This window comes from Anopheles gambiae, chromosome 2 (assembly GCF_943734735.2).
Source record: "Anopheles gambiae chromosome 2, idAnoGambNW_F1_1, whole genome shotgun sequence".
NCBI classification, from domain to species: domain Eukaryota; kingdom Metazoa; phylum Arthropoda; class Insecta; order Diptera; family Culicidae; genus Anopheles; species Anopheles gambiae.
Window position 1 is genome coordinate 83310652 of NC_064601.1, and position 27290 is coordinate 83337941.

The 27290-nt window shown below is 43.2% G+C and overlaps 4 protein-coding genes across 4 annotated transcripts in view; 2 read left to right on the forward strand and 2 right to left on the reverse strand.

The window, feature by feature from the left end:
* The first annotated feature begins 4838 nt into the window (after positions 1–4838).
* On the forward strand, positions 4839–9722 carry LOC3289950 (homeobox protein MSH-B). The gene is made up of 2 exons (XM_555988.3): positions 4839–5564; positions 8679–9722. The coding sequence occupies exons 1-2, from the start codon at positions 5093–5095 to the stop codon at positions 9644–9646; spliced, it is 1440 nt and encodes a 479-aa protein (XP_555988.3). The 5' UTR covers positions 4839–5092; the 3' UTR covers positions 9647–9722.
* Positions 9723–10410: 688 nt separating this feature from the next.
* Positions 10411–14550, reverse strand: LOC1276054 (alpha-1,3-mannosyl-glycoprotein 2-beta-N-acetylglucosaminyltransferase). The gene is made up of 5 exons (XM_061644997.1): positions 12914–14550; positions 12741–12845; positions 12580–12670; positions 12306–12476; positions 10411–12225 (listed from the first exon to the last, which is right to left on the reverse strand). The coding sequence occupies exons 1-5, from the start codon at positions 13942–13944 to the stop codon at positions 12112–12114; spliced, it is 1512 nt and encodes a 503-aa protein (XP_061500981.1). The 5' UTR covers positions 13945–14550; the 3' UTR covers positions 10411–12111.
* A 370-nt stretch (positions 14551–14920) lies between these two features.
* LOC1276055 (zinc finger protein 675) lies at positions 14921–16522 on the reverse strand. The gene is made up of 4 exons (XM_061646797.1): positions 15779–16522; positions 15531–15704; positions 15258–15456; positions 14921–15184 (listed from the first exon to the last, which is right to left on the reverse strand). Exons 1-4 carry the CDS (start codon positions 16459–16461, stop codon positions 14993–14995), a joined length of 1248 nt encoding a protein of 415 aa, XP_061502781.1. The 5' UTR covers positions 16462–16522; the 3' UTR covers positions 14921–14992.
* Positions 16523–20665: 4143 nt separating this feature from the next.
* Positions 20666–27290, forward strand: part of LOC1276057 (uncharacterized) — a 54372-nt gene continuing 47747 nt past the window's right edge. The window contains exons 1-2 of the mRNA XM_061641546.1: positions 20666–20792; positions 22055–22747. Of these exons, the coding sequence (XP_061497530.1) occupies positions 22678–22747 (70 nt within the window). The 5' untranslated portion in view covers positions 20666–20792; positions 22055–22677. The remainder of the gene's footprint in view (positions 20793–22054; positions 22748–27290) is intronic.

Below are 27290 nucleotides of genomic sequence, written 5' to 3' on the forward strand. Positions count from 1 at the left end.
TTACGGTGTTAATCGAAAAACAGGTACGAGAAACATTTCGAAAAATATTTTTTAAATCTGTTTAAATCATACAACACCCACTGTTTCCTCGCAGCACACGGAATAAAGAAAACCGAAGGAAAACTCCAAACAGCGGCACACATTACTCTTAGCGGCGCTACAACACGGCAGGCAAACAGACATTGCGGCAAAACATGCTTTCCGTTGTAACCGCTCATGTTCTCCAATTACACACTGGCGGGATGCGTCGTGCATGCGTTTGGGGTTTTGAAAAATGACTCCGGCAGAGACAATGATGCACTATGCCAGGCGCGGCAGTGTCAGTGTGTGCGGTACGTTGTGGTACATAAAATGAACTGTGCCGAGCCGATGGCTGGCAAGTTTGTTATATTTTGACGTTTATTTGACATGAATGATCGAACGATCGGAGGATGCGTTAAGTGTGCGTTTAGCAGGTATATTTACTAAACATGGTGGTGAATAAATTTGCTAACCGAGAGGGTGGTTCACATGTTCATGATAATTATTACTATTCGTCAAGTGTCGATCAACAATATGCTATAATTAAATGATTTGATATTATCTAACAGACACTTAACAATACGGAAAATGACATACAGATGATATTTAGAAGTCGTTTTAAGACGAAGCAATATCGAAAAGAAGACACCTAGGCGCTTTACAAAAACCAGAAACAATGAAAATGTCAGCATCTGAACAAAATTCTCGCTTCCCTCACCCCAAATCTCTGATTGATTACAGTACAGAAGTATTCGAAACCATCCCATTAGCGATTATTACTCGTCGAGCATCCTTCCACCGAACAACACACGCTCATTAAAATAGCATCCAATGATCTCACATCTCACTGCTAAAATGCTGTTCGTTTCGTTCTTCCACAAAAATAAAGCCAACAATTTAAACGATCGTTCGTTTTCCCAGGCGACGGACCCCAATCAAAAGCAAGCCCGGGCCGCGCTCTCCTTGCGCACATTGGGTGTTGGGCGCAGTGGCTCATCATAACCCACACAAATGGCGCCAGATTGTTTTCGAAAAATTCAATGAACCGTACATTTCACACATTCCGCGCCAACGGTTAGGAACCTTTCTCGAGGGGAGATGGGGTGGAAGTGATCACGGTTGGAGCAGTGTTCGGAGAAAGATCTCAAGATCTCTGGGATGACTTTTGTCACACAGATGCCGTACAATGGATGTATGTGTGTGTTTGTGGCAGTGGGGTTTGTATTTGGGATACGTTAATTACCTACTCAACAAATCATTGAACGTCAAAACGGTGCGGTCCTTTTAGCCCCGGAGGACAGCTCGTTTGCGATGAAGCGTGCAGGTTTTGAATATTAAGCGAAACGGCGAAGAAAGAAAAAAAACACACACACACAAAAAGTCAACACATGCAGTTCAGTGTTTCTATAATTGGTCGTTGAGAGAATGGCAAAAAATGTAGCTTAAAATGACAATACCACCGATCCTTGCACAGGTCCTCCCAAGCGCCCTGATGAGCTACAAATATTTCCATTAGTCCCTAATTTCAAGCGAACACATTTGTCATCGGCCCAGCGGATCGGAAGTAATGCTTCATTTGTGGCTGTGATGACATCACGCTGGTGACTGCTGTATCTGAATCTGTATTTTTTCCTTTGCATCATGCTCTTGGCCTTTCTAATGATGATTTAAATGTGATTTAATTCTCCATGTCGGCTTGCTTTCGATTCGAAGAATTCCAAAAGTGTCACAAGAACAGATACATTGAGTTATGCGTACATTCAAGCAAATGATCTCCAAAATAGTAATAATCAAGTGTTTGTTTGTACAACAAAACACGTAAAATGACTGAGATTACATTTGCATAAACTTGTGAAGAAATCATTTAAATATTTTCCAAAAACACTTAACCTCAATCCAACACAAAAAGAATGTGATATTATGAAAGCAAAAGTTCAAAGAATCCACTCCAAAACATCCACAAACTTTGTTGTTAGCTCATTTAATTGATATGTTGCTGACAACAACGCTGTCATGTGTCAAAACACTACCATTTTACCATCAAATTAAACCCGTCCGTAATACTATCTGCGCCACTACCGACGCAACCCCATTCATGCTTCAAGGTTCATTGACAAAGGCAACAGCTTCTCCACCCGAACAAAGAAAAAAATAAACCCGTTCCCATTTTGTACAATGCATGGAAAAGCGCAGCGTCCTTTCCCGCTTCCCTCCCCTCAAGACTCCCTTTCCAAAATAAGCCACTTAGCCAAAAGTCGACGAATGCAATCAATTATGCTCCAATTACCGAACAATTAACGCCTCTGGCCAAGTTGATGCTTTCCGGCGTTGATTAATGTGTGCCGTTTCGGTGTGTAGCAACCGGCTCGACGACGAACGGAAAAGCAGTTTGCTGTGGGGGGAAAAGGTGTCCTCATCCCGGGGCCAAACCGCTTCTTACCAAAAGGAAAAGCAGTCGTGTAACGATCGTTTGACGCGAAACTGCAAACACCGCAACATCGTCGGCTCGTCGGTCGGCTGCAAGAACCGTCCCTTCGAACCGATAGGCAGAACTTTGTTTGAGATTAAAAATAAATCTTGCGGTTAATTTATCTTCCCGCTTGCAGTCGGCAAGTCGGCGGCCCTCCACCCAATGCACCCTCGCGTATCGGTGCTTCGAAGACGACAGGAAATGTGGCGTACAGAGAAAAAAAAGCAAAAAAGCCGTACACCGAGTTATTGGGAAGGAAGAGCTACTTTCTTGAACAAATGTAGCCCTTTTTTCTGTTTGCTCCGTGGCGTGGCGGAAAATTGTTGGAATAATTTGTCTTGCTTCGGTTTCCGATTCGGCTGTTGGTTGCTGGTGGGTTAGACAATGACACTCGATCGTTCGGCAGGTTGTATTAATTTATGTTGCTGCGTGAACCTGTCTGTGACCGTTTGCTAATTTGAAGGAATGCTGAATGCGTACGGTGAACGGTATTGGCTGCTCTTCAACAACCTTTGCCGGTGATTGAATTTGTGTTACAAATGCCTTTGGTTATGGTTCTCATTTTCATCATTTTTGTTCATCTTTTTATGCGTGATTTTATGATTTTGTTTCGTAGAATTTATCTTAAAATATAATTATACTGAATTTTTAATGAAGAATTGTTCCATTTTCATCATTGTAATCAAGTATATTAAAAATATTTTAAAGAAATATTGTAAAAATAAGGAAAAACAACAACATGTCATGAGAGAGACATAAGAAAGAAAAGTAAATTGAAGATAAAAAAAGCTTAAATTAATAAAATGTTTTTGATTATTGCATAGCGATGAACAGTAAAAGCCATATTTAATTTGTGTTAAACTATTATTATAACATGACAAAACATAAAAAAGCCTTCAGCTATTTCAGAGATTTTTAACATAACATCATTTAAATATTTAAAGCAGAAAAGAGTAAGTTGTTATCCGCTCATTGATCTCTAATTTTGTTACAAATGTTAGTCGCTTAAAAGTTATTTATTTATTTGGTTGATTTTAATTATCTAAATCTTTTAAATGTTTTGTAATAGATTATATATTTTTACTGATTTATCGCTTGATTTTAATATAGAATTTAATATAGAATTTAATAATTTCTTTTACCACTAACACCTTCATTACATTGTACCAAACCAGCAAAAGATGATTTCAGACGATTAACTTTCTGTTAAATAGTGAGTTAAAGAAACCCCTTGGTAGAAATGAATTCTATTGTGCATTTCAATCATCAGCTTCATAAGTGAGAAAGAATTCCCCCCAGGACATAATCATTGCTTAATTAGACACCAACTAAGAGTAACCCCCATTAACTTGCCCCGTTTTGATCCGTGTGTCCGACAGTCCTACCCAGGCCCCCTGTCCCATGTTTCCCGAATGATGTCCCGTGTCGTTCATCGTACATTCCTGATGTCTGGCCTGATGATTCAATAAACAGATTTTACCAATTTATTCTCTTACCCCGTACCCGATGCGCCGTGACGTATCGAAGTAAATATCGCCGCAATAAAGCCGAACAGATGAGATACTAACGATGAAATGATGCGTTGATAATGTGTATCTGTGTCCCCGAGTGGGCCGCACTTTTCCTCCGCGGAAAATGCGGAGGGAAATTAAACGCTCTCAAACCTCCAGTCGTAACCGTGTAGGTAACGAATCTCATTGAAAAAATGTGTGCTCCTCCCGAGTTTTCTTTCGCCTTTCGTACTGTTTGAGAAATTTTCCCCGACCCAACATCAACGCCGGATAATTAGGCGATGATTTATTGGTGTCGCTTGTACCAGTGAAACGGCGCAGCATCCAACACGAAGGAAATGATCTTCATGCACGATCAATGGACACGCCCTCTTTCTTCCCGGGACGGAAAACGGTGGCCAAAATGCAGTGGTTGTTAAACTCTTTTGTTTAGTTCTATTTTGTGTAGATCTGTGTTACTTGACTACAAATAATTATTTATCTACATCAATTATAATCACTTTTTGATATACACCGCAACGTGAAGTATCTAAAAAGGAAAAATAATCTCAAAATTTACTTATTTATTATGTTTTGTCAAACCTTGAAAAACACTTGACAAACCCTGGCTCAAGGGAAAAAAAATAAAACCAGAGGCATACAGAGGTGGGTTTCTCTTGTTTGCTTTTCCCTCTTAAATACGCAATCTCTTCAGGACCTTCTCAAACACGCGAACATCCTCGATCGTCACAGAGCGCAAGTGGAAATGTTCTACCATTTTCAAGACGAGTCCATCCCATCCACACGCACAGTCGATCGCGGAAAACTGGTCGAAACAGACGTTGGGGTGCGTGAGCGTGACATATTTAGTGATAGTTCAAATGTTGTGATGCATTGTGAAACTCTCATATATTGGTGAACGTGTAGAATTAACCTTTGTGTGAAACCTTCCTGTTGTAGTGAACAATGAAGCTTTAGTAAAATATGAAATTTATTTAAATCAATGAATGAATAACCTTCAATCAAGTGAAGCAAAAGGATTTGTGATAATTGAGTGCATACAGTGCTACAACAATCACACCTAGTTTTATGAGTTAACCACTCATGTACTATGAACCATCCCGCCTTCGGTAAGCCGTTAGTGACATCAACCATTACTTCAACGATGGCATCCAGTGTAGTGAACTCTACGCCCTCCTCAATGCACCACGTAGATCCGGTAGCAAACAATCGAGTAAAAAACAGTTTCTCGATCGAACATCTGCTCGCTAAACCAGATCGATCGGGTACAGCATCGACTTCGTCCGCCGCATGCTATCGTGGGATGGATGATCGTCTCGCTAGCTCCTATCCCATCGCTCACCCTGCCCAACTGCACAACAGTATGGTTTATCAAACGTTGATGACTCGCAGTGCGTCGGCAGTTGAGTTTTTGGATGTGAATAAAAATGAAACGAGTGCTGTTCCGTTTGCCGCCGATCGCCCACCGTCGGAACGGGCAGAATCTTCTTCGCCCGAGTCAAGCTGCAACGAGGATACGATGGATAATTGTTCGGAGATCGCATCCGAAGGAAGTGCTAGTGGTGAGTTTTATTAATTTGTATAAAAACAGGTTGGGTGTATAGAAGATATCAACCTATATATTTTTTTAATTAGTTATTAACATAAGGTGTTAAGGTTATCGATGCTCCGATGATTAAAACGATTTTATTGTATTAGCTTTCAATCTAGAAATTTATCTTCAAAGATAAAATTAAACGTGTAGGAATTAGTTACGATTTATCATTCTATATAGTCTGCGTTTGGTAGCGTACGAGGGAATTCCAGCCTGACTATTATGCAATCAAATCCTACACAATCCTACTGCACATGTACGTGTAATGTACTGGTAAATTTTCGGATTATTAACAACAAGTTCAGATTCTAAGAGCGATATGTATAGTAGAACAGATGTACAGTAGGAAGACCTAGAATAATGGTCGGCAAAGTCCACGGGCCAAATGCGACCCGCCGCAACGTTCAATCCGGCCCGCGAAAGGATTTGGCTGATTTTGAAACATAGGGAGAATCTATTGGTAAACAAATTACTGAAGATCTTATAGTACGACATTTTACTCTATCGTACTCTTTCAAATTCAATAAAAATAATATGGAATGATGGACCATCAGTGTGATCGAACTCGAGGTCAATATCCCCGTATGCAATATTAACATTGTTTTAACACGACAATAAGACTTTCGTAATGCGACTAGCTGCATACGAAATTTTGTACAGGGAAGATACACTAAAACCTGGTTGCAGTAATGCATTTTTTGTGCGATAATGTTTTCCTGCTATTAAAAAAGCCCTGTTATTTTTACTACTACGACCATTCCAAAATGATAACAAGTACAACGATTGTCAACGTGTTTTTTCATAAGAATTTTTTTTTATCAATTTATCTGACATGGCGTTACTTGTTCATAAAGCGTTTTGATAGTTACTAAATCCACGTTTGTTTCAATAATTCAATAACCATTAATTTTTGCGGTGTGAAAGGATGAGCTCATCAAGAAGCAATATTGCTCTTTCCTTGTTGTTTTTGACTGTTCACACTTTTGGCCCTCTGTAGGCAATCCTTAAGTAATCAAATATTACCATTAGTTTTTAAAATAGGTATTACCGATGTTGGACCATGCTTGGATGATATAGTTACAGAAATACAACATTATTACCAATCGCATTGCTTGATATGCTTGATTAACCAATGATTTTGTTTACGTTGTATTACGTACTAATTTAAGTGCATAAATAAAACCGCATTCTTTTGGCCCACGGCTTTCGATCATTTGCTAAATTTGGCCCTTTACATCAAAAGTATGCCGACCGCTGACATAGAACAACAACTGATTTTGCGAATAAGCTGAAAATCTACTTCAGAATCCAGAAAACTAATCGGAAAAAGGCCATGAAAATGATGGTTTCGGTTTTGAAGGATAACCAATTGCTGTTCCATCTCACCGAATACGGGTTGCTCTAAGGAATAATTATTTTCACAACATTGTTGCGTATCACACAAAGGTTGGTGGTGTACCATGCTTGGTAGTCATAGCGCTGGAGAGTAAAAGATTCAGTTATAACCCATTGTTCACCTTCATTGTGAGACACATGTCTTGGTTTTTTTATTTAGAGGTTGCTTGCCTAATCTCGTATCCTAATCAAGCGGTATGCAACAATATGTAAATCTAGTGTAACGAAAATTACCCTTGTAGTATGTTATTTATGCGATCAGATGAGTTAAATATTGCTAACGTTCGAAACAGACAGAGTTTTTAAAGTATAGCCAGTAAAGCAAAAAAAATAGAATAATAAAATATTTTTTATCAATCTAATATCATTTTACTAATTTCCTGAATTGTGAAAACAATGTTTGAGCTATTACATTTTAGTGAATAGTAATTTATTCGGCCGGTCGCGTGGCACAATCGTCATCTCGTACGACTTAACAACATGCCCATCATGGGTTCAAGCCCCGAATAGACCGTGCCCCCATACGTAGGACTGACTATCCTGCTATGGTAACAATAAGTCACTGAAAGCCAAGCTCACTTCACTAGTGGGTACAGGCAGGCCTTGACCGACAACGGTTGTTGTGCCAAAGAAGAAGAAGAATTTATTCCAATTATACATTAGAATGTTTAAACCCATAATTAAGAACTTTGATTCTATAAATTCTGGTTGTAAAAAAGCTACATTTTCTATAATTTTTTTCTTAACTCGCTAAACAGGTAAAATAACGTGAAATTAAATTGCAGAATTGATGATAAATTGCAATCGTAAAAAATTAAATGTTTTCGACTAACTCTTGATACCTAACAATGTTTTTTTATTAAATCGTATAAAAAGCACATTATTTGTACAAAAAAGTAAAGAAAATGAGCAATGAGCAGAAAAGATATATTTTTGCATATTTTTGTACACGATAGGAATGGACACAACAAAATTGAATCGCATACTTGTTTTCTTTCGTATTTTTTGTATGTACAAACTCATTCCACAAAATTGTCACATAGAATTTTGAGTCAAAAATATTCCTCCGCAAGAAAAACGTGATTATTTTTAGCTACGTCTTTAAATATTTCTCTCAATAACTTATCGCCTACGATCGTTTTTCCCCCATCCATTGACAACCATTCACGTGGACGATCTTCAGTCTCTTCTCCACCTTCCTATCGACAACGCACCTATCTCCAATCATCGATGCTACAGCCAACGCATCGGCATCCACTCTCGAACATGCAGCCCGAAAACTAACAAACCTGTCGTACTGCTCATCAATCATCGCCAGAGCAGCATTTAATCGTTTTCTAATTGCCTCCAAATACGCCACTTAATTGTCACCGAATGTCGATCAGCGGCTTTAACTGCCCGACGGTAAGGATGTGAGAAATGCCGCCGTCATGCACCGAGCCGAGTCGGTACGTTCGAACGTCGAATGGGGTTTTTTTCTAACTTTACTTTACTGTGAACTAAAAATAACAACGCAGATTTATGTTTTCGTAAACAAGAAAAGTTTAAAAGTACGGCTAAAAATACAACTCATATTAGTGGTCACGAAACAGCTCACTAAACTCATACCTGTCATCGTTTAAAATTGTTGCCCATTACTAATTGCAACCATTTTTTCTGCGTGTTTTTTTTTTATTTTCTTGTGTAGGAGGACTGGCTGCTCACGATGATAGAAAGAAACGACCACGCACTGCATTTTCAGCGGCTCAGATCAAAGCATTGGAGACGGAGTTTGAGCGCGGCAAGTACCTATCCGTCGCCAAGCGTACCGCACTGGCCAAACAGCTACATCTAACCGAAACTCAAATCAAGATATGGTTCCAAAACCGACGCACCAAGTGGAAACGCAAATATACAGCGGACGTTGAGTCACTCGCCTCACACTACTACTCCCAGCTTGGCATTGGAAGTTTTGCCCGTCCGATGGTCGTGGGGGATCGGTTGTGGTTGTTCAGCCAAACACCGAACGGACCAACGCCCGTCCAATCACTCCTGCTAAATGGTCCACAGCCAGGAGCTGCTGGTGCATCGCATCCAGCACTCGGTATGCAACATCCCGCTGCCATTAGACCTTACCCGACTCTTTCCGGGCCTATTCCCATGAACGCCGGTCCCAATTTCCCCCCACGTCCAGGAATGCCACCGGGAGCGTACCTTTCCAGTATACCCTCGGCGGCAGCAGCTGGACCTGGCGGATTTCTACACAAAATTCCTTCACCATCGCCCCAAAGTCGAATGGCACAACCGCTTGGTTTGAGGCCACTGTCGTCGGGAGAACTCTTGGAAGGAGCCTACTACACTGCAGCTGGAATGCCCGGACCAAAGTTTAATCCAAATGAGCTAATCAACGGAGGATTGCTGGCAACGGATGGTAACAGTTCGGGAATAGCCGATCTTGAGCGTGCTTTTGGCAATCCGAGCAATATGATCGAGAGCCTAGCAACGTCCAATCCAACTGAAGCATCGATCGCTGGTGGTGTGCGTACCGGCGGTAAGAAGGGTGCCGATTTGATGAACAACAACGAGTGTGCCATTAAGGATGGATTGGCCTCCAGCGAGCAGGATTCGTCGAGTGAAATAGATTGTGAAGAGATTGAGGATGAATCAATGATTTGACAAGTAGAATTATTAGAATTATCACGAATGATTTGACCGTGTGTACTAGTGTACACACACACTAATGAAAGTGGTCTAACGAGCCTCGATAATTAAGCATAGAGGGTATTGTTTAAAAGCTGATCTAATCAACCTCCAATTAAATGTGCAAAACTTGTTAAAACTCCAAAGATTTTTAAAAATAAAGAACAAACTAATCTAACTGATATGAAAAAAATAGAAGCTTTACTATATTTTTATAAAACACTTATTATCTTATCACAAAATCCGCAAGTTACTGTTTAGGATAAACATTGCCGAACCCTGCCTTGATCCACCATATTCTTCTCGGGAAGAAAATGGGCGTGTCTACTGACCGCAAGTGAAGATCATTTTCTCGAAGAGGATGGGGTGCTGGTTCAAGCAACAAGAGACATCAATAAATCATCGACTAATTAGTCAGTTAGTTGTTCCGTTACTTGAAAGGAATTTTCCGAAACATGATCGTAGAACGCATAAAACATTGAAATTATTATTAAAGAGAAGTAGTGTCTAATAAAATAGACAATTGTGATCATTCTCAAATGCGATAAATTTGTGCAATTATTATCAATTGTTTTAAATAAACAAACTGCGAAAAAAGAATGCACTCCATTAGCATTAACATAAAGTTTACAACATTTTTTTATCAAACATAAAACAACAGCGCGGTAAAACCATATTGAATAACACCTTTATAATAAACAAATGTTGAGTTTCGGCGCACCACTATCTAACTCCCGGAATACAGTAACACAAGAGCTGCAAAGAGCTGATTTATTTACAATGTTTCACACAGTGTATGTGAGAGTGTATGCTGGCGTAAAGTGTGTACATTTATTTCACAGTGAGTACAGAGTTTCATACAAACGCTTTCCGTTCATTGTTTCTGTTTGTTTTTTTTTTTTTGGCTCTCCTTTTCTCTTTCACGATTTCTTCCTTGCTTATGATTGTTACTATTTTTTTGCAATTGTTGCTACACTGATTTATGTTTCGCTCCAATCGAGAGTACCATTTGACACGTACAGTTTCGGTGTTTGATTTCGACTTTTTACTACTATTTAAAAATGCTACCTTATGTCGTGTTTTGCTTATTTACATAGACCATACCATTGCGCTTAATGTGGGTATCAATGAATGACATTGGCATCCTTTTGCTGCTAACGTACGATTTTTATGTCTCATTGTAAAGATTAGTTCTCTCTCTCTCTTCTTTCTTTTGCATTCTATTCCCCGCTTTCACAACATACCATTTCCCAAACACACTACACTGTTCGACAGGACTCCACCGTTCCTAGCCATCCTTTCAATTGTGATGCATTTTTTGCTAGCATTTATTTATATTGTAATTTTTAAAACGTTTCATTACCCAAAGTTACTAAAAGATGGAGCCAAAATGTATTGCTTTTAGGTTTTTGTTGCTGTCTGGCTAACGGCTTAAACTGCATTCTGGCATTTCTCATGTCGGCTGTGTGGCAAATGGAGTGGTTCCACACGCACGCATACACGCATCACATACATTCAAAACAAACACTCATTTGACTAGCTGCTGCAGCGCATAAGCAGTGCAGTGGGTGTGCTTTGTATGCACTTTTCTTAAATTCTAACTGTTCTCCTGGGCTTGCATCACAAATCAATGCTCTGTGAATCAGGTCGAGTATCAAAAAGTAGAAGACTTGTTGGTGTTACGCAACTTTGCACGGAAAAAAGGAACGTACTGTAGATACGATAGCGATAGCAAGGAACTGTGTTGATAGTTGGTGATTGAGTTAGAAAAGAATAACGATACACTTAAACAGGCTGGTGACTGGTTGTTCAGTGGATAGTGCAGTAAGGGTAACGTAATTATTCTAGCATTTCACCTTTCTTCTATATGTCTATAAAATCGTTTCACTGAAACAAAATATAAAAAAATACAAAAAATGCCTAAATGCCCTAACATAAAATGTAATAATAAGATGGTGATTGTTTCAATCACTTTGCCAGTTCATACAGCGGAATTGAGCGGTTTTTTGCCTCGAGTGCGTAACACTAGCGATAAACTAAGCTATTTGCAGGTGTTCAACGCACGGGAATGATTAACACTTTTGCGTATGTGTGTGTGGATTGCAGTAAAGGCAAAACAATATCAAAACTATTGCAGGGAAGTGAGCAAATGGTGGTTGCTTTTGCTGTTGCATCACTCATACCACCACGTCAGCAATCGAGATGAATTTTGAAATCCATTTTTAAACGTCCCCTACAAAATTTACGCTAAAACAAAACAAAAAAAGGCCACCACGACATCATGCTGTGTTTCCTCTACCACGCGTACGATGTGTGTGTGTGTGTTGGTTGTGTAAGAAAAGTCAGTTCTTCACGGAAGCGAACGCACGTGGAAACAGGTTGCGCAGCAAAACGATAACAATGCTGCGCTGCTAGATCAGGCTGGGCAGTGGAGCGCTCTGTTAACTCCAGGTGAGATCGTAACCCTTCCAGTTCGCACTCGGCGCCAGATACACCCGCTGGCCGTTGTAGAAGAACGAAACTACGCCCCGGTAGGCCGTCCGCGGTACGCCGCTCTGTAAACCATTGCGAAATTGAATTGCTTGCGTCAGCTGGCTGGTACAAACAAGAGACAGCAGGTCGCGCCGGCACTTACCTTAAAATCGTCCATCAGGCCGAGGTTTTTGGTGGCCCGTTTGTACTGCTCTTTGGTGTGGTACGCTATGCGAATCGGCTCACGCGTCATTACCATGCCACGCTTCAGTTCATCCAGCGTTACCACCGGACTCTGGTACACGGTTTTAAGGAACGCATCGTCGTATGCAGACTGGAGGAAGGAAAATGCGAGAATGAAGAAATGGAGAAGCAGATTAATTACACACACTGTTTGCTGAGTGACACAGAGTTATTTGAATGGCAACTCATTTTACCTTCACCAGATAGGAAAGGTTCGTTTTGGTAAAGCTAACAAACTCTTCGCTGAGCTTGATGAACTTTAGATGTTTATCGAAGAATAGACCACTGTAAATACAAAAAATAGGTTAATTTCACACACTAATAATACCAAACCACCCAAACGCTTCAAACATACTTCGATACACCAATTTTGCCAAACGTTCTCGTCCGGGGCAGTTCCGGCCGTATACAAGCCCTCTCTTTGCGCTGCTCCGGCTGCCGAATCCAATCGTCCCAAAATCTGTGAAAATGATTACAATTGATTACTGAGCGCCCATTATCACAATCTGTCAGACAAAAGCAACTCACGCTTTCGGCCATTTCGGCTCCAGCTCGTCCCACAGATCTTTCGTCATCATCCATCCCAGCCCGGGGAAGAAATCGGACCGATAGAGCAGATCATGCGCGGTCGTATCAATTAATCCCTCCTTCCCGTTGTCGTTCCACGCCGACACACACCACAGCGACTTGTCGCGCTTCAGTATCGGGTAGGTGCCGAGGAAGTACTCGTAAAAGTCCGGCGCCACGCTCAGATCGTCCTCGACCAGTATCACCGAATCGAACCCTTGCCCGAAGACGGCCCGCAACGCCCAGCCGTAGTGGCGCGAGATTTTGTAGTACCCCTTGTACTTCTTCTCCTTCGGCGGCACGGGTATGTCCGACTGGTCCGGCTGCTGGATCAGCGTCACCTCGTCCCGGTACGAGAGGATGGTGTTGCGTGTCGCCTCATCGTCACAGTCCTGCGACACGATAATGGGAAACTGTTCTGCGCTCGGCCGATAGCGTATCAGATCGTCCAGACACTTGTTGACGGAGATACGGTTGCACGCGAACACGACCACCGGGATGACGGGGAAGGCCGGATCGTTGTTGAGATAGCGCTGCTGGAACTTGCTCAGCACCCGCTCCACCTCGGGCCGTCCGTCTTCTGCCTCGGGTATGGGGGCGAGCGGTGCCGGCACGCCCAGTACACCCTTCCCATCCTCTTCCTCTACCGGTGGTGCTTGTCGCTCTTTCGGCACCTCCGCTTCCTGCACAACCAGGCCGGGAGATTCTTGCGACGGCACGGCCGGGATCGGTTGCGCCGGAACGCTCGATACCTTGTCGGTCCGCCGCAGAATGTTTATAATGTCACGGTACAAATTCTGCCGGCTGTCGGCAAAGCTCTTCAGATTCTGCTCAAAGTCCTGCACCTTTTCCAGCATCAGCTTGTTGCTTGTGAAGGCAGGCCGGGGCCGCGACCCGCCCGTCCCCCGGACGGAGCGCATAAACGCGAGATAAGTCATCAGCACCCAGATGACCAACACGCCGACCAGCAGGATCGTCTTACGTGGCCGCATGACGCTCGTTATCGCACTGCTGTTGCTGCTGCTGCTTCGCGGAAATTCAAACTACTCGCACCGAACGTGCGTGCCACTCGACAATAACACACGAGTGATCACTGCACAGGAACAATACGACTGCACGCGAAAACAAACGCGAAACCTGCACTACATCCGGCCGTGCGTGCCCGCCGCAGCTTTCCACACCACAATGCAACGCAGCGCGGAATTGTATGGTTATGCTATCACCACCACCGACCGGCACATGCAATTGTTCCCCTCTATGTTAGCACGGTTCGCGATAGCACTACACGCCGACTGCATGACCACCTTCGCGACGGGCCACTATCATCGCTACACATGTCCGCAACCTGCCATCGGAGCTCGGCATTAGCACAGCTCGGAACAAAACCCTTTAGTACACGCACAATCACAAGCACACACAAACAGTTCACGAAACGAGGTGTTTCACACGGTGCGACCAAAACCCGTTTCCATTGCGCTTAATTCAATGATAAAATCGCGATTGCAAACGCTGTTTCAGCTGGGGGAAGCAATTTTCTCACAGATTATTTTCCCATTCCGAACCAATACGTGGTTTGTTTACGTCCTGTCAGATTGCGGTGACGTTTGCCACGAGCGAGCTCTGATGTAGGTGATCCATGTGGTAAAGGAGAATCAAACGTAGAAATCTTTTACACCAATTATGAAAACAAATTATCAGCTACAACAATTATCCACATCTGTTGGAAGAATATGCATGATTTCAAATTAATTAAACACCTTAACTTCATGCTTTTAATAACTTTAATTTTAATTATGTTTTCCATGAGGATTCCATGACCGCCAAGGGTTAACGCTGCTGTCAGATGTTTGTTGATAAACAATTCGGTCCACGAAAAAGAGCAACAAAAAAATATGCGAACAATTTCCTAGTTTTCCTATCGTTTTTCATGCCATTTTGATGTAGACGGACAAACTATTTTCTAATAAATATGATGATATATTTAATATTTAATCGTACCCATGGTTTAGTTTTAATTTCGAACACAACATTTTACACATTTTACACAACAATTATCTCCTCCTCGTAAATGCTATCGCCCACAAATCGCTTCTCATACTCGATGCGGCTTCTTTCCCACTCTTTCGGGTGCGCTTTTTTCTTGTGCCCATGCAAGTTGGCGGACGAGTTGAACGTTTTCGGACAGTGCGGACATTTGTACAGCGTGCTGCCTGTGTGTATCGTCATGTGCTCCTGCAAATAAAACGCCCAATTAAGTATCTGTCTACGTAAAACTCCAGCCCTAGCAAGCTTCTCGTTCCATTACCTCCAATGTGAATGCTCGTTTGAAAGCTTTGTAGCAAATGTTGCACTGGTAAGACTTTTGCATCTTGTGCACGAACAGCTTGTGGCTTTTCAGGGCCGTATGCGTGGGTGCGACCTTTCCACAGATTTCGCACACGTTTTGCATTCCGCTCGTTTTGTGTCGATTTAGGTGTTTTCTGAGGCTGCCCTTGTTTTTCAGCCTGAAAAGTGAACAATTAAGCAGATTTAGTTATTTTACATTTCAATGAACGACTGGACCTGCTCGTATGCCTACCATCGTTTGCATATGTGGCATTCTACCCGCTCCGTTTCGTACGGATTGTGGCTATCCTTTTGATGACGGCGCAACGCTTCCCCAGTTTTGTACCACTTTGGGCAGGCGTCACACATAAATCCTGGCCCATGAACACGCTTTTTGTGTTGCTGTAGTCGCGTTTCTGATAAGTATCTATAAGAAAAGTGAATGGAAATCATAATTTTTCGCCAGGGAACGCACTCCATTTGCTAACTATTTTTACTTACTCATTTCCACATTCTGAACATGCGAATTGTAAGCCATTTTCAGCAACGTGTTGCTTTCGATGTCTATTTAGCAGATGCCGCTTGGGGTACACGCGATCACACTGGTCACATTTATAGCTTTCCGCCACTTCTGGCCCGTTTTGCGTCGCATCTTCAGACTCTTCGTGGTGCTCGAATTCGATCACATTGTCAAAGTTTGGTCCTGTTTCGATCTCATCACTTTGTTGGGGAGATTCTTTGGTATTCCGTTCTATTGTAACAACGACACTTTCCCCACTGACTTCTTCCAAATTCAATTCCTCTGATGTTTCAATAAGAACAGTTTCCGAGTCTGAATCATCCGGAAAGGATTCGTGAATTTCATCTGTTTCTGGGCTTTCCGCGTACGCACACGAATCTTCCGTTGGTAACAGTTCCAGTTTGCTTCCATCGTGTTGATTCTGTTCTTCTGCATGGTGTATTCTTTCTACTAGCTCGTAGAAAGTGTTAAATTCGTCCACCTGTGCCCAGCACGCACTGCACACGTACTTTTGCTGAATGTCCTCTGCAGTGAACCAGAAATGGCGACACAAAACCGATACCACCTTCGGTTCCAGCTCGCTACAAAGAGAGTTTGCGTGTTCCTGACTGCTTAAACACAGCAAACAAGGTACCGTTTCAAATAGTTCAATTTTTAAATCCATTCTTTCCACAACACCAGCAGCAAACAAATGTTTGTTTATTTTCACGCTGCTGAAGCGTCCAAATGTCAGGTTGTGACGGTTTTTGACGTTTCGAACGAGGGTTTTTGATCAAATTCACCTTCAAACGATAGCGTGGATGACATTGCTCTGAATCTTTTTTAGAAGATTTCAGCAAAATATTTGAAATTTGTGTTGTTAAATTTAATTTGAATAAGTTTTCATGGCGTTAAATGAAATGTTGAAACATGTTTATTTTTCCATACCTTTTCCGGTTTGTTAAGTCTGATTGTTTTTGAATTTGGTTTTACTATCTCAGAAAAATATTATTTTTTTCGTTTATTTTTCTAAAATATATTTGTTATTAATTGTTACATTGTTTAAGTTTTTCAGATGACGTAATACAAAGTCCAAAAGGTAGCCAGTCTCATGAACTGCAAAAAACCATTCGTTTTAAAAACGTGTTGTCCAATAGTTTTGCAAAACGGTTCAACGGCCTTGCTTAAAGTTCTGTCTGCCCAAAAAAACAACTAATATCTGAAGTCAAAGAACTTTACCCATGGCTCATGCACGTCCCACACATGCCTATGGGATGACGAACGGTTCAGGTAGTGTAGTATGTAGCCCCATTCTAGGTACGATTACCATTCCGCCTTCAGATCATTTCAAACCCGAGACACACCACGATCGTTAGCGAAATGAATGTCTCTCGATTTTCGTTTGCGAATTTCTCTCCAAAAGTTGTATTATTTATAAGGAAATGGCGTAATCTCGGAAGGAGAGACGTGCAACGGAAAACAAAACCAAAGCGTATAAACTTTGGCAACTCAGCAGAAGAACAAACACAGGAAAGGCACCCGCACTCAGGGTGAGACGCATGAAACAGGAATCGAACCGGAATGGATGGAAGCATTAAAAAAGGAGGAAATGAAAAATAAATTCTACCACACACCGGGGTGTGATGGTGCGGTTCACACAAACTACCGACCACCGAGCGGAACGCAATGCACAACCAAACAGAGCCAACATTGGTCTGGCAAATTGGCAAATGGTCGCTCAAGAATGCTCACCTGAGCTGGGGCTGATAATTTATGCTGACCACACTGGCAACGTGTTAGTATGAGCGGGAGTGAGGGGGGAATTTTTATGCAACAGGTAACGCTACTTGAGCTTAAACAAACATTAATAATTATGGTGTATGTGTTATGTGTTAAAGGCACCCAGCTTTGGTTTTTCTTCATAAAAGCATAGATGTCTTATTTCCAGGCTGAATTTTGTACCATGATAAATGACATAATTTTAATTCCTCTTCCGCCCAGGCAGCGCAATGACATCATCAACTTAGCTATCCTCACTGCCTCATGGGCCGTCGAGCTGAATTTGCCTTCTGGGATGTCACTGACGGCGAGCACGTACAAATTAATTCATTAATCATGCTTCCCTGCCAACTAACAAAGCCAGCCTAAAGGGCCTACCGCAACTTCTTCCCAGCAAGAGCTGGCAGGCTGATGCTGATTTCCGTTTTGCTATTTCTCTGCCCATTTCAAGAACGGAGCAAGATTTTCGCGCAGATAAGCAAAGCACAATATTTGTTCGTTAGAATGAAAGACACACAAAAGGCATGGGTACGGCGTATGGTACAATTTAAATCATCCTAACCATCCTAAACTGAGATTTGGACGGTTTGATAGCACGCAAAAAAAACACACATCAAGCGCTCTTATGTGATGTGGATATGAAGCAATTCTTGAAATTATTCCAAAAAATACTTTATTCTTACGCAAAAAAACGCAACCGTTACACCGAGGTTAACTTCTCACTGACCTACACTTCGCGCACGTTAATTACTACTTCCCTGATCGCGCCGTCCGCATCTTCCTGCAGCAGCATCCGCACGCGAGAAACGGAAAGAAGACGCTTGAACAAAACGCTCAGAACGAGAAATAAAAAAAGAAGAAGAAGAAGCATAATAATACACATACTTTTATCGTGCTCAATTACGCCTAAATGAACTTGCTGCCTCCGAAAGTTCTCCCACATACCTAGAACACTGGGGGCGGGGATCGGGGACGGCTGATGCGCCGTGACGTAAGCCGAGGGGCACGGTGCTACGGGGGCACACACGTGTACTCGCGCATGAGGCAGCTAGTAGTAACTGTGTTAATAGTGTACTCTTCGCGGCCATACGCGAATGTAGGTCTTTCCGGTGTTTTCGGCTTTCCCGGGGGCCATCCCTTGCGACGTGCAGTTTTCATGTGTGTGTGTGGGCATGTGAATATATATATGTATGTTAACCGTTTAATGTATGTTCTACCGGATCATCCGCGCGAGTGCGATGTAAGACGCAAGATTAAGACCCCGAACCGACCGGCTTCCCGCGTGAGCAACATGAGAAAAACCCATTTCATCAGTGAACCTTGTTTAACCTACTGTTGTGTACTCTGACCCAGGTAGAGGTGTGCGAGGAGTGTGTTGAAGGGTAGAAGTTCTTGGCTTTTTTTTCTCTAAACCATTCATTTTGCTCTCGTAACTGTCTCGTCCACAGAACGGTAAAGGGTGATTGCCGGGATGACACAGCTGAGTTGCTTGCTGGAGTCATGCACGCGGGGCCATTGCCGGACCTGTTCTAGTTGGTGATTTTATCTGAGCTTAAGGTAGAATGATATCTACTGCCTCATGCGCCATCGTGTGTGGCGTACGGGCGGGGAGGGCTATTTGTTTTAGAGCCTCATGAAGTTTCACATTCGCTTCCCCTTCTAGACATGCTGGGGTTCTAAAAGCTTGCCTATTGCAAGCCTAACTAACCATGAGAGTGTGCATCGAAGCGACTCCTCCATTACTCACTCAGTCGCGCACTCGCGATCTACCGGGCGGATGTTTCGTATCATTGCTGGGAAATGATGACTCTCTTTACCGATCGCTTGATAATCGTATACCATAATCAAATGAGATAAGCTTGAGTGATTGCATGTTGGGATGTGCAGTTCTAGCCGATCTTTAGCTCCTACAGCGGACTCTTTTTTGCCGTTCAGATTCCACTGTGAAATAAATAATAAAATGTTCCACTCAGCCCATCATGCGACTTTCCATGCTGTCAGTGGTTGTCCTTGGTAGACAACTAAAAAGTTACTTTTTATGTATTTTTTCTGTCTTTCTCAATCTTCCTGCCCATACCGGTACTGTGTGTCCCACAGTGTTGAAGATCGGAACTGGTTTTCTTCACCCTGCAAGCCAATAGTCCCCCCACAGTTTTGATGATCCGCTCGATCTCACCAAAAGGAGACAGCTGGCCATCGACGAGTCCAGCACTGTATCCTTCGGTGTCCCATTTTGTTTCTTCTCTCTCCTTCACCTTTTCTCCTTATTCTTCTTCTTCTTCTTCTTCTTACTGTCCGATCTCATCGACACACAGAAGTTAAGCTGCGATCTTCGACAGCAACCATAAATTGGTTCTTAAGCCCGCTCGCGCAAAACGCAACGGCGAACGCGCAGTGCAGCAAAGTGTTCGATTTATTTGCCAACTCGCGTTCTCCAACTGTTGCCGCCCTGCCTACATGAATACAACATTCGTCACTGGAACCTGTTGCAGAACAAACAAAACAACAAAAACAAGATATGTCCAAAAGTTCATCAACCCTCAAATACTGCCAGTCGTAGGAGGAATGAGTCACATTGATAGAAAATTTTAAAATGTTTGTATCACTTTGAATGACTTTTATACACTTTTTATATGCTTTCTAAGTATTCTATTTAACAGTAAAAATTATGCTTAAATCTGCTATTTAAATAATTTATTTAAAAAAGAAAAACAAACATTATCATCAATTGAACTTCAAATTTAGGTAAAATCAATCGATAATTTAAAAAAATCAGGTACTTATTTGGTTTATTTTCTTTATTGTAATTTCCAAAGACAAATCTCCCAAAATGCCCTGAAACGATCGTCTCAAAAAGACTGCCAAAAACACCACACAGATCCTTTATTATCCCGCTCCTGCCCAAAAACTGCACGATCAACGATCAAGTAGCCCTTGGGAAACGTTGTCTTGCTTGCTCACTCATCCCCCAGCGGCACGACGACTTTCCAAAAACCACACCGTTCGCGCTGGGCTGGCAACCGCACCGACCGGGGTGCGTGTATATTCCTCGCTTGCCGACGATCTCGTTTCGTTCTTGCTGGTCTTGCGCAGCCCCTCCGACTCACGATCACGGCAAGTTCGGGCGCCCGAGCGCACACTACTACTTTGCGCCTTCGCGCGTCCGCACCAACCGCTCAGTACAGCTTGAGTCGTCGACGCTGAGAGGCCGCAGTGCGTTTCGTTTCCCGTCGAAAGGTTGTGTGCACCCAGGGAGGGGTTTAGTTCGCATAGATTTATGCTGGGAGAAAGGGGTGGTGCTGGTGGAATGGTTGGCGGTCTTTTGTGGTTTGCCGTCGTGGTGAAGGCGAAGATTGCGCTTATTGTATTTTCTGCTGCTGCTGCTGCTGCTACTATCATCGTTCGAGGCAGGGTGGAAGGTGGTGAACAGTCAGACGGTGGCGTTACTGTGAGGGGTTGCGATCTTCTCGCACCGTGTGAGTGTAGTGGTGTTATCACATTGTGTGCAATACAACAACAAAAAACAGAAGCGAAGATACGAGAACTAACATTGCGGAATGAACGAAACGCAACGATTGAAGGTCGGGGCGCGGATTTGCTTCTTTTATCCCGGCGTTTGGCGTTGTCTGCTGCCGCGGTGGAGTTGAATTTATCAGTGCGAGCCACACGATCGCGATCTTAGGTGTCCCAGTGCGCTGGTGTGTCGTTTTCTTGCTGTGTTAGTTTGAAAGTGTGTTTCGCGGAGACGATTGTTTGCGATTGGCGTGAGTCTATGAGAAGCTTATTCTCATCACATCAGTCGCACATTATCGTAGCAGCGCGAGTGTGTGTGCGTGTGTGCAATATTATTGATTGCACTTTGTTGCATGTATGCATTTTTCATCGTTGCTAACACTGAAACACACAGTCACAACTGCTACATCACATGTGTTCAATAGTGTTCAATAGTAAACCGTGCAAATGAATTGTTTTGACAATTTGCTACACTGCCCAAGCGAGAGAGAGTAACAGACGAGCACGGTAGAAGCCGGGAAATTGCATCAAACAACGCTTATACACCCGCTTTCTTGATCGTGCTTCGCGCTGTTGCAGAGAGTTATTAGAAAGTTTTCCCTCGGGAAGAGCTGCAGCATCCCACTGTGGGGGTTGATTTCTCTTGCAACACAGTTTTACGACGAAGTTTACCGCAAAAACAGTGAACTAATGGTGGTTTTTGAATGATTTGTGTTTTTTTAGTAAATTTTCCAATGATTGTTGCTCTTGCGACTGCATTTTTATAGTGCTTTAAACTTATTGTTAAACTAATTCATACTTATGCATGATTTATTTCACCACCGCAAACGTAAGAGCTTTGCTTACCACATAAAAGGGAAGCAGTAGCAGCAGCAGTAGATGAAAAAATTGCAGCATAAATGCAAATGGAAATCCATAAACCGTGATCGCCACATAACATGTTCCATGCCCGTGTGTAATAGTGAAATATTTTCCCTATTTTCCAGCCCGTCGTCTCGCTTTTCGTTCAACGCCCGTCTGCTAAGTGTGTGCAGTAGTAAGTGAGTTAACGTGAAGTAGGCAAAAAAAAACCCAAAATAATTGCCACCCCGAGGCCGCCCTCACCCCGGAGTGTGCTTAGCAGTGGTGCCCTTTCCTTCTAACTGCCCACGTCGTGTCGTGTCGTGGTGCTCGTTGTGTGCATTTGCAGTGTCTCAAAGCGTGTGGTTGTGTGTAACGCCGTATTGCATAACTCACTCACCGGCGTGCGCCCTAAAACCGAGCGCACCTTCGGCTAACAAGGGTTCGTCGCCGACGCTGCCGCCGCCCGCACGAGCATTGAAATCGTTTGGATCGAATTTGGATTGGCGCGATTTGTCTGTCGGTGATTGTGGTGGTGCTTGTCTGTGGTAGTGTTTTTAGCTGTCGTTATGGTAGTGTAGGTGCCCCGCAGTGTCACATTTGACGTGATCTCGAGTGATCGCCCATTCTATTCGTCTGTTGGCGTGCATTCGATTGTGCCCGTAGCCCAAATTTTGCAACGAATTTCGGTTCCAGATAGAGTTGGTGCGAGCTGGTTGCCAGAAGTGACAGAGTGGGAAGCAAACTGTACACCACAAAAGGCGCGACGATGAAGCTGAAGCTGCTGTACACGCTGGCCAGCATAGCGCTGCTGACCGTGGCCAGCTGTGAAGCGAAAGGTAAGCTGTGCAAAAATGAATTGTCTCTCGGCCGCTTGGCCGCGGTAAGAGAAGTGGTCAACCTTCGTCAAGCAAAGAGTAAATGCCGCGCGTAGGAGTACCGAAGTAAAGGCTAATAAGTAATACAGCGAGGGGCCGTTTATTTTAGTGCTCGTAAAGATCGAGGACAACTGCAGTGCTGAAAGCGAAACATTACACACCCATTGTGAATTTCTCTCTCTCACGCGCTGACCAATATGCTAAAAATGGTTTTGTACTTTGTGCCAATGAAGCTATCTTTTTCGCATATTAAGATATGTCATTTTTCCTCAGTATTGGTGTAAGAACACTTTCAACCCCTATTTGCGCCACTCTCGCACATTACGGGTTATTCAGATTTTAACAATTTGTCACCAGCTGCAAGAATTTACCTAGCCTGCAAGGGCGCGCAGACCAGCAACCATTCTTCTCGCCCATTGACTCATTACCATACTTGAGCCAAAAATGGAAACTGGTTCGTTCAGTACACGCAGACAGGCAAACGCTCCAGCGACGTGGTTTTTATACCTTCCACAAACTGAAACGCTGTCTCCTGCAAATACCCCGTGATCTTTGGCAAGCAAAGGTTTGTGGGGAGATCAGCGCCGAGCTTGGCATAAATATTGACTCATTGCGCCACGCAAGCCCAAGCCATAAACAACATCGCAAACGTCACGTCCATGTACGGGGAGTCGTTTGTCCGTGAATGAAATTCGGAGTCCACCCAGCGGCCTAATCCGCACTGGCGTTCGAAAACGACCGTACACGCTCAGGCAGCTCGTGAACCGGTTCACCGCGGTGTGTGCGGAGTAAAGAGAGGCGAGGCAGTCGCGCAACGGCTGCTTAACGCGACAAACATTCGCCGCCACCGACGCAACGGACGATTTTCGGGGGAGGGAGCGATGGAAGGCTAAAAAGGTGTCTAGTGGAGATTAAACAAAGCTCGGCCCGGGGGAGATGGCGTCATCGTCACTTCTGTTGGCTCCGCTGCCGGTTAGAGGTCGAAATGGTGGGCTGAAACTGCACTGCACCAACACTCATAACGGGCTCTCCAAAACCGGGAAACGGGTGGAGTCGCTTCATGCTTGTCGGTGGGGGCAGTACTTTGGTTTCTATTTGTTGTTGCTCAGTGTCAATTGCACACGCGCACTGTTGCTGTTTGATGACGGTAAACTGAACGGTCTGTGACATTGCCTGTGACATCATCCGACCGGAAATGCAAGCTCGTCCCGGATGCGAACGGTCCCTGTGCCGGCAGTTTTGTCTTTTGTCGGGATTTCTTCTTTTCGCTGTTTGATTTCACCTCAATCGGGGAGTTGCCTCATCGATGCTCGATGCTGGGTGCTGTCACTTTGCGTTAGATACCGGTTAGATTGCTAATTTCCTTACTGGTTGAATTGCAAATCGGGTTTCTTTTTCCCCTTTTGAGTGACTAGGAACTGTGCCGCTTTATACACATTTTTGGTTTCCTTTTTGGTATTGCAATTACACAATCAAAATATAAACCATGTTCAATAAATCAAATGATTTATCTTTTATCCCATTTCACTATAGTTGTGATATAAATTATTTAATTTAAAAACGTTAAATATAATAAATAATGTTTGCGTTACCAAATGATTATTATTACATATTTAAATAAAAATCCAAATGTAAACAAATTACAAAAGTCAATAACAGCCTAAAATAATTCTCCAAATACCAAATACAAACACGTAAAACAGCAATAAAAAAGCACCGAAAGGAAACCCTTGAGCAATTTTCCACACATGCTTCTTCGCATTACGCATTTGCTGATCCATTTTCCTACTTACTCACGATGACCCACGGAAATGCACTCTTCAAATGCACTTGGAAAGTGTTCCCACTGCATTTGTCACAAATTCCACACCGCACGCAACCCACCGTGGCCATTCCAGAGCGTCATTCAATGCACCACATACCAGCGCGGGCCCATCATCGCCCCAGAGTCTGACTTTGCGCAAAGGGCCAGCGTACATCATCGCCTCGAAGGCTGATTTATGGCTTCTAGATTCCATATGCGCTGCGGACACGTTCGAACCTCCCTCGAAATGCTTCTATCACGGGGCTTGGCGTGGCTGGCTGTCCGAGGCCCCGTCGTCATCGTCGGCTGTGTGGTCGTCGCCGGATGCATAACCGCCGTCGTCACGTACCGACGCATCACCGCACTGGAACGGAAATATGGCAGCATGATTTATACCGGCTGGCGCATTATCGCTTCCTTTTCGGTATTCGGCTCTCCTGTCCGTTTAGAAAACGCATCTCGCTTCTTTTTTCATACTTCAGTTCATGCAATGCATGCACATACCATCACATCCATTCGCGCCCGTCCATCCATTAGGCGGAGAAGAACATTCTTGCTGCCGGTCGGTGCACACTGGCAAGGAGAGCTTGCCTTCTTTTTATATTGCACCTCTTTCTTGGAAGCAAAACTGCGGCGAACGAAAGGCGACACGCAGTTGAGAGTGAGTGATTTTCCCGTGTGCTTTAGATGCAATTCTGCTTCTTATTCTTTATTTTTATGAAGTTTGTAAAGTAAAAGCGGATCTCTCATTAGGCTTCTGTCGTTTCCGTTGTTGCACATGCGTGGTGTGGGAAGGTTGAGAATGTCTTTTTATTTTTTGCGTCTTTGTAAAATGCATCGAACCTCGACTTTGCGACCCGGACCCGGTGCTGTAATTATGGTTTCGAGAACCTGGCAAACAACCTGTCGATTGTGCCGCTGTCATCAACGACGGTGACACGATTGTGTGCTATGTTTTTGCTAATTATAATCCCGTGCCATGGACAGATCATCTGCAAAACACTGCTCCCGGTGTAGCACTGTATGTTTAAGCCGATGCTATTTGCTATTAACTTCTTGCTCTGTTCTTTTAATGGACACTTGGCTCGATGGTGCAAAAGGTGCTCTTCCTTTGAGAGATAACACGATGCTGATAGTATTGAACGCAGTGTGAAAACGTGTGACAGTTCGTTGTTTTCAAAGGAAGTAGTTATAGTCTGACTCTGAAGTATCATTTTCACGCGTTTTTACTACTTATAGTCCAGAGCAGCAACAAGTGGACAGAACGCGAATAAGATGTGACGATTCGTGGAAGCAAGTCATTTTGCCGAAGAACTTTCCCATTGGCATCTATTTTACGAGGCATTCTTTCAGGGAAACGAATCATTATGACAGAATCATTTCTAGGTGATAATCACGATCTTCATGATCACTTGACACGATCAACTAGGGTTAGGTCAACGCTATACTTATATTAAATAGACAAGAAATAGCGTTATTTCCCGTCGCCTGCATAGAACACGAGCGAAGGGTTCCTCGCTTGTTATACTGTTGAAGTCTTTTATTTCCTTTCAGAGCAATCAAGCTAAATTTCGTAATTTTTGAACTACACAAAGTAATTTACTGGTTTTCAGTAGTTTGATTTAGTAGTTAATTATTTTAATTAACAAAACCTGTGCATATTTTCAACTTCTACTACAAATCACGTTTGTAAATAATTAGTTGCCTGCTTCACTTCGCATCAAACTCGAGAATCAGTGAAAGTGATCACCCATAAAATTCCAATCAAAGGGTGAGGCTGGCTTCCAAAGCGTCGTATGGCTTCTGGCGTTTTGTCTAACCCACACCACACCGCAAAAACCAAACCTCGACACGGCTTCTGTAACTCACTTTCGCTAACGCTTTCCGGCACACCTTCCAAAGGGCGTTAGACCCCTGGTTCCTTTCCACATTTCCTGCACTACTTTCACTGCAGCCCGAGGCAGCATCCAGCAAAAATATCGGAAGACTCTTTCTTTCAGCTTCTCGTGTCATGCTGTTACAGGGTTTCCCACGATTTATTGGTTGGTTCCCACGATTTATTGGTGCGTTCCCACGATTTTTTGGTCATTTCCCATAATTTTTTGGTAGCAACCCACGATTTATTGGTCGGTTCCCAAATATTATTGGTCGGTTCCCAAATATTATTGGTCGTTTCCCAAATATTATTGGTCGGTTCCCAAATATAATATAATATAATACCGACCAATAATATTTGGGAAACGACCAATAATATTTGGGAACCGACCAATAATATTTGGGAACCGACCAATAAATCGTGGGTTGCTACCAAAAAATTATGGGAAATGACCAAAAAATCGTGGGAACGCACCAATAAATCGTGGGAACCAACCAATAAATCGTGGGAAACCCTGTAAGGGTGGCTTAAAAAAAATCCCCTAGATGTGATCTGCTTGCTGACGGCAAACCGTACTATTCCTTGAAAGCTGCCGCGCTAATGAGCAATTTGAAAGGCTTCGGCAGAGGCTATTCATTTTCCCAAGCGCAGGCGCATACCAGCAGAACGGTACCAATTATTCTGCGCCTGTGTGTGAAGACTCACTTTTTGTTCAGTATCGAATGACATCACAAAAAAGCCGCGTCTATGTTCATCACACGGTACAAGGGTGGTGTGCTATCGCTCCAGCAAGCATACGGTTCCTTAGCTGCTTAGCACGACGA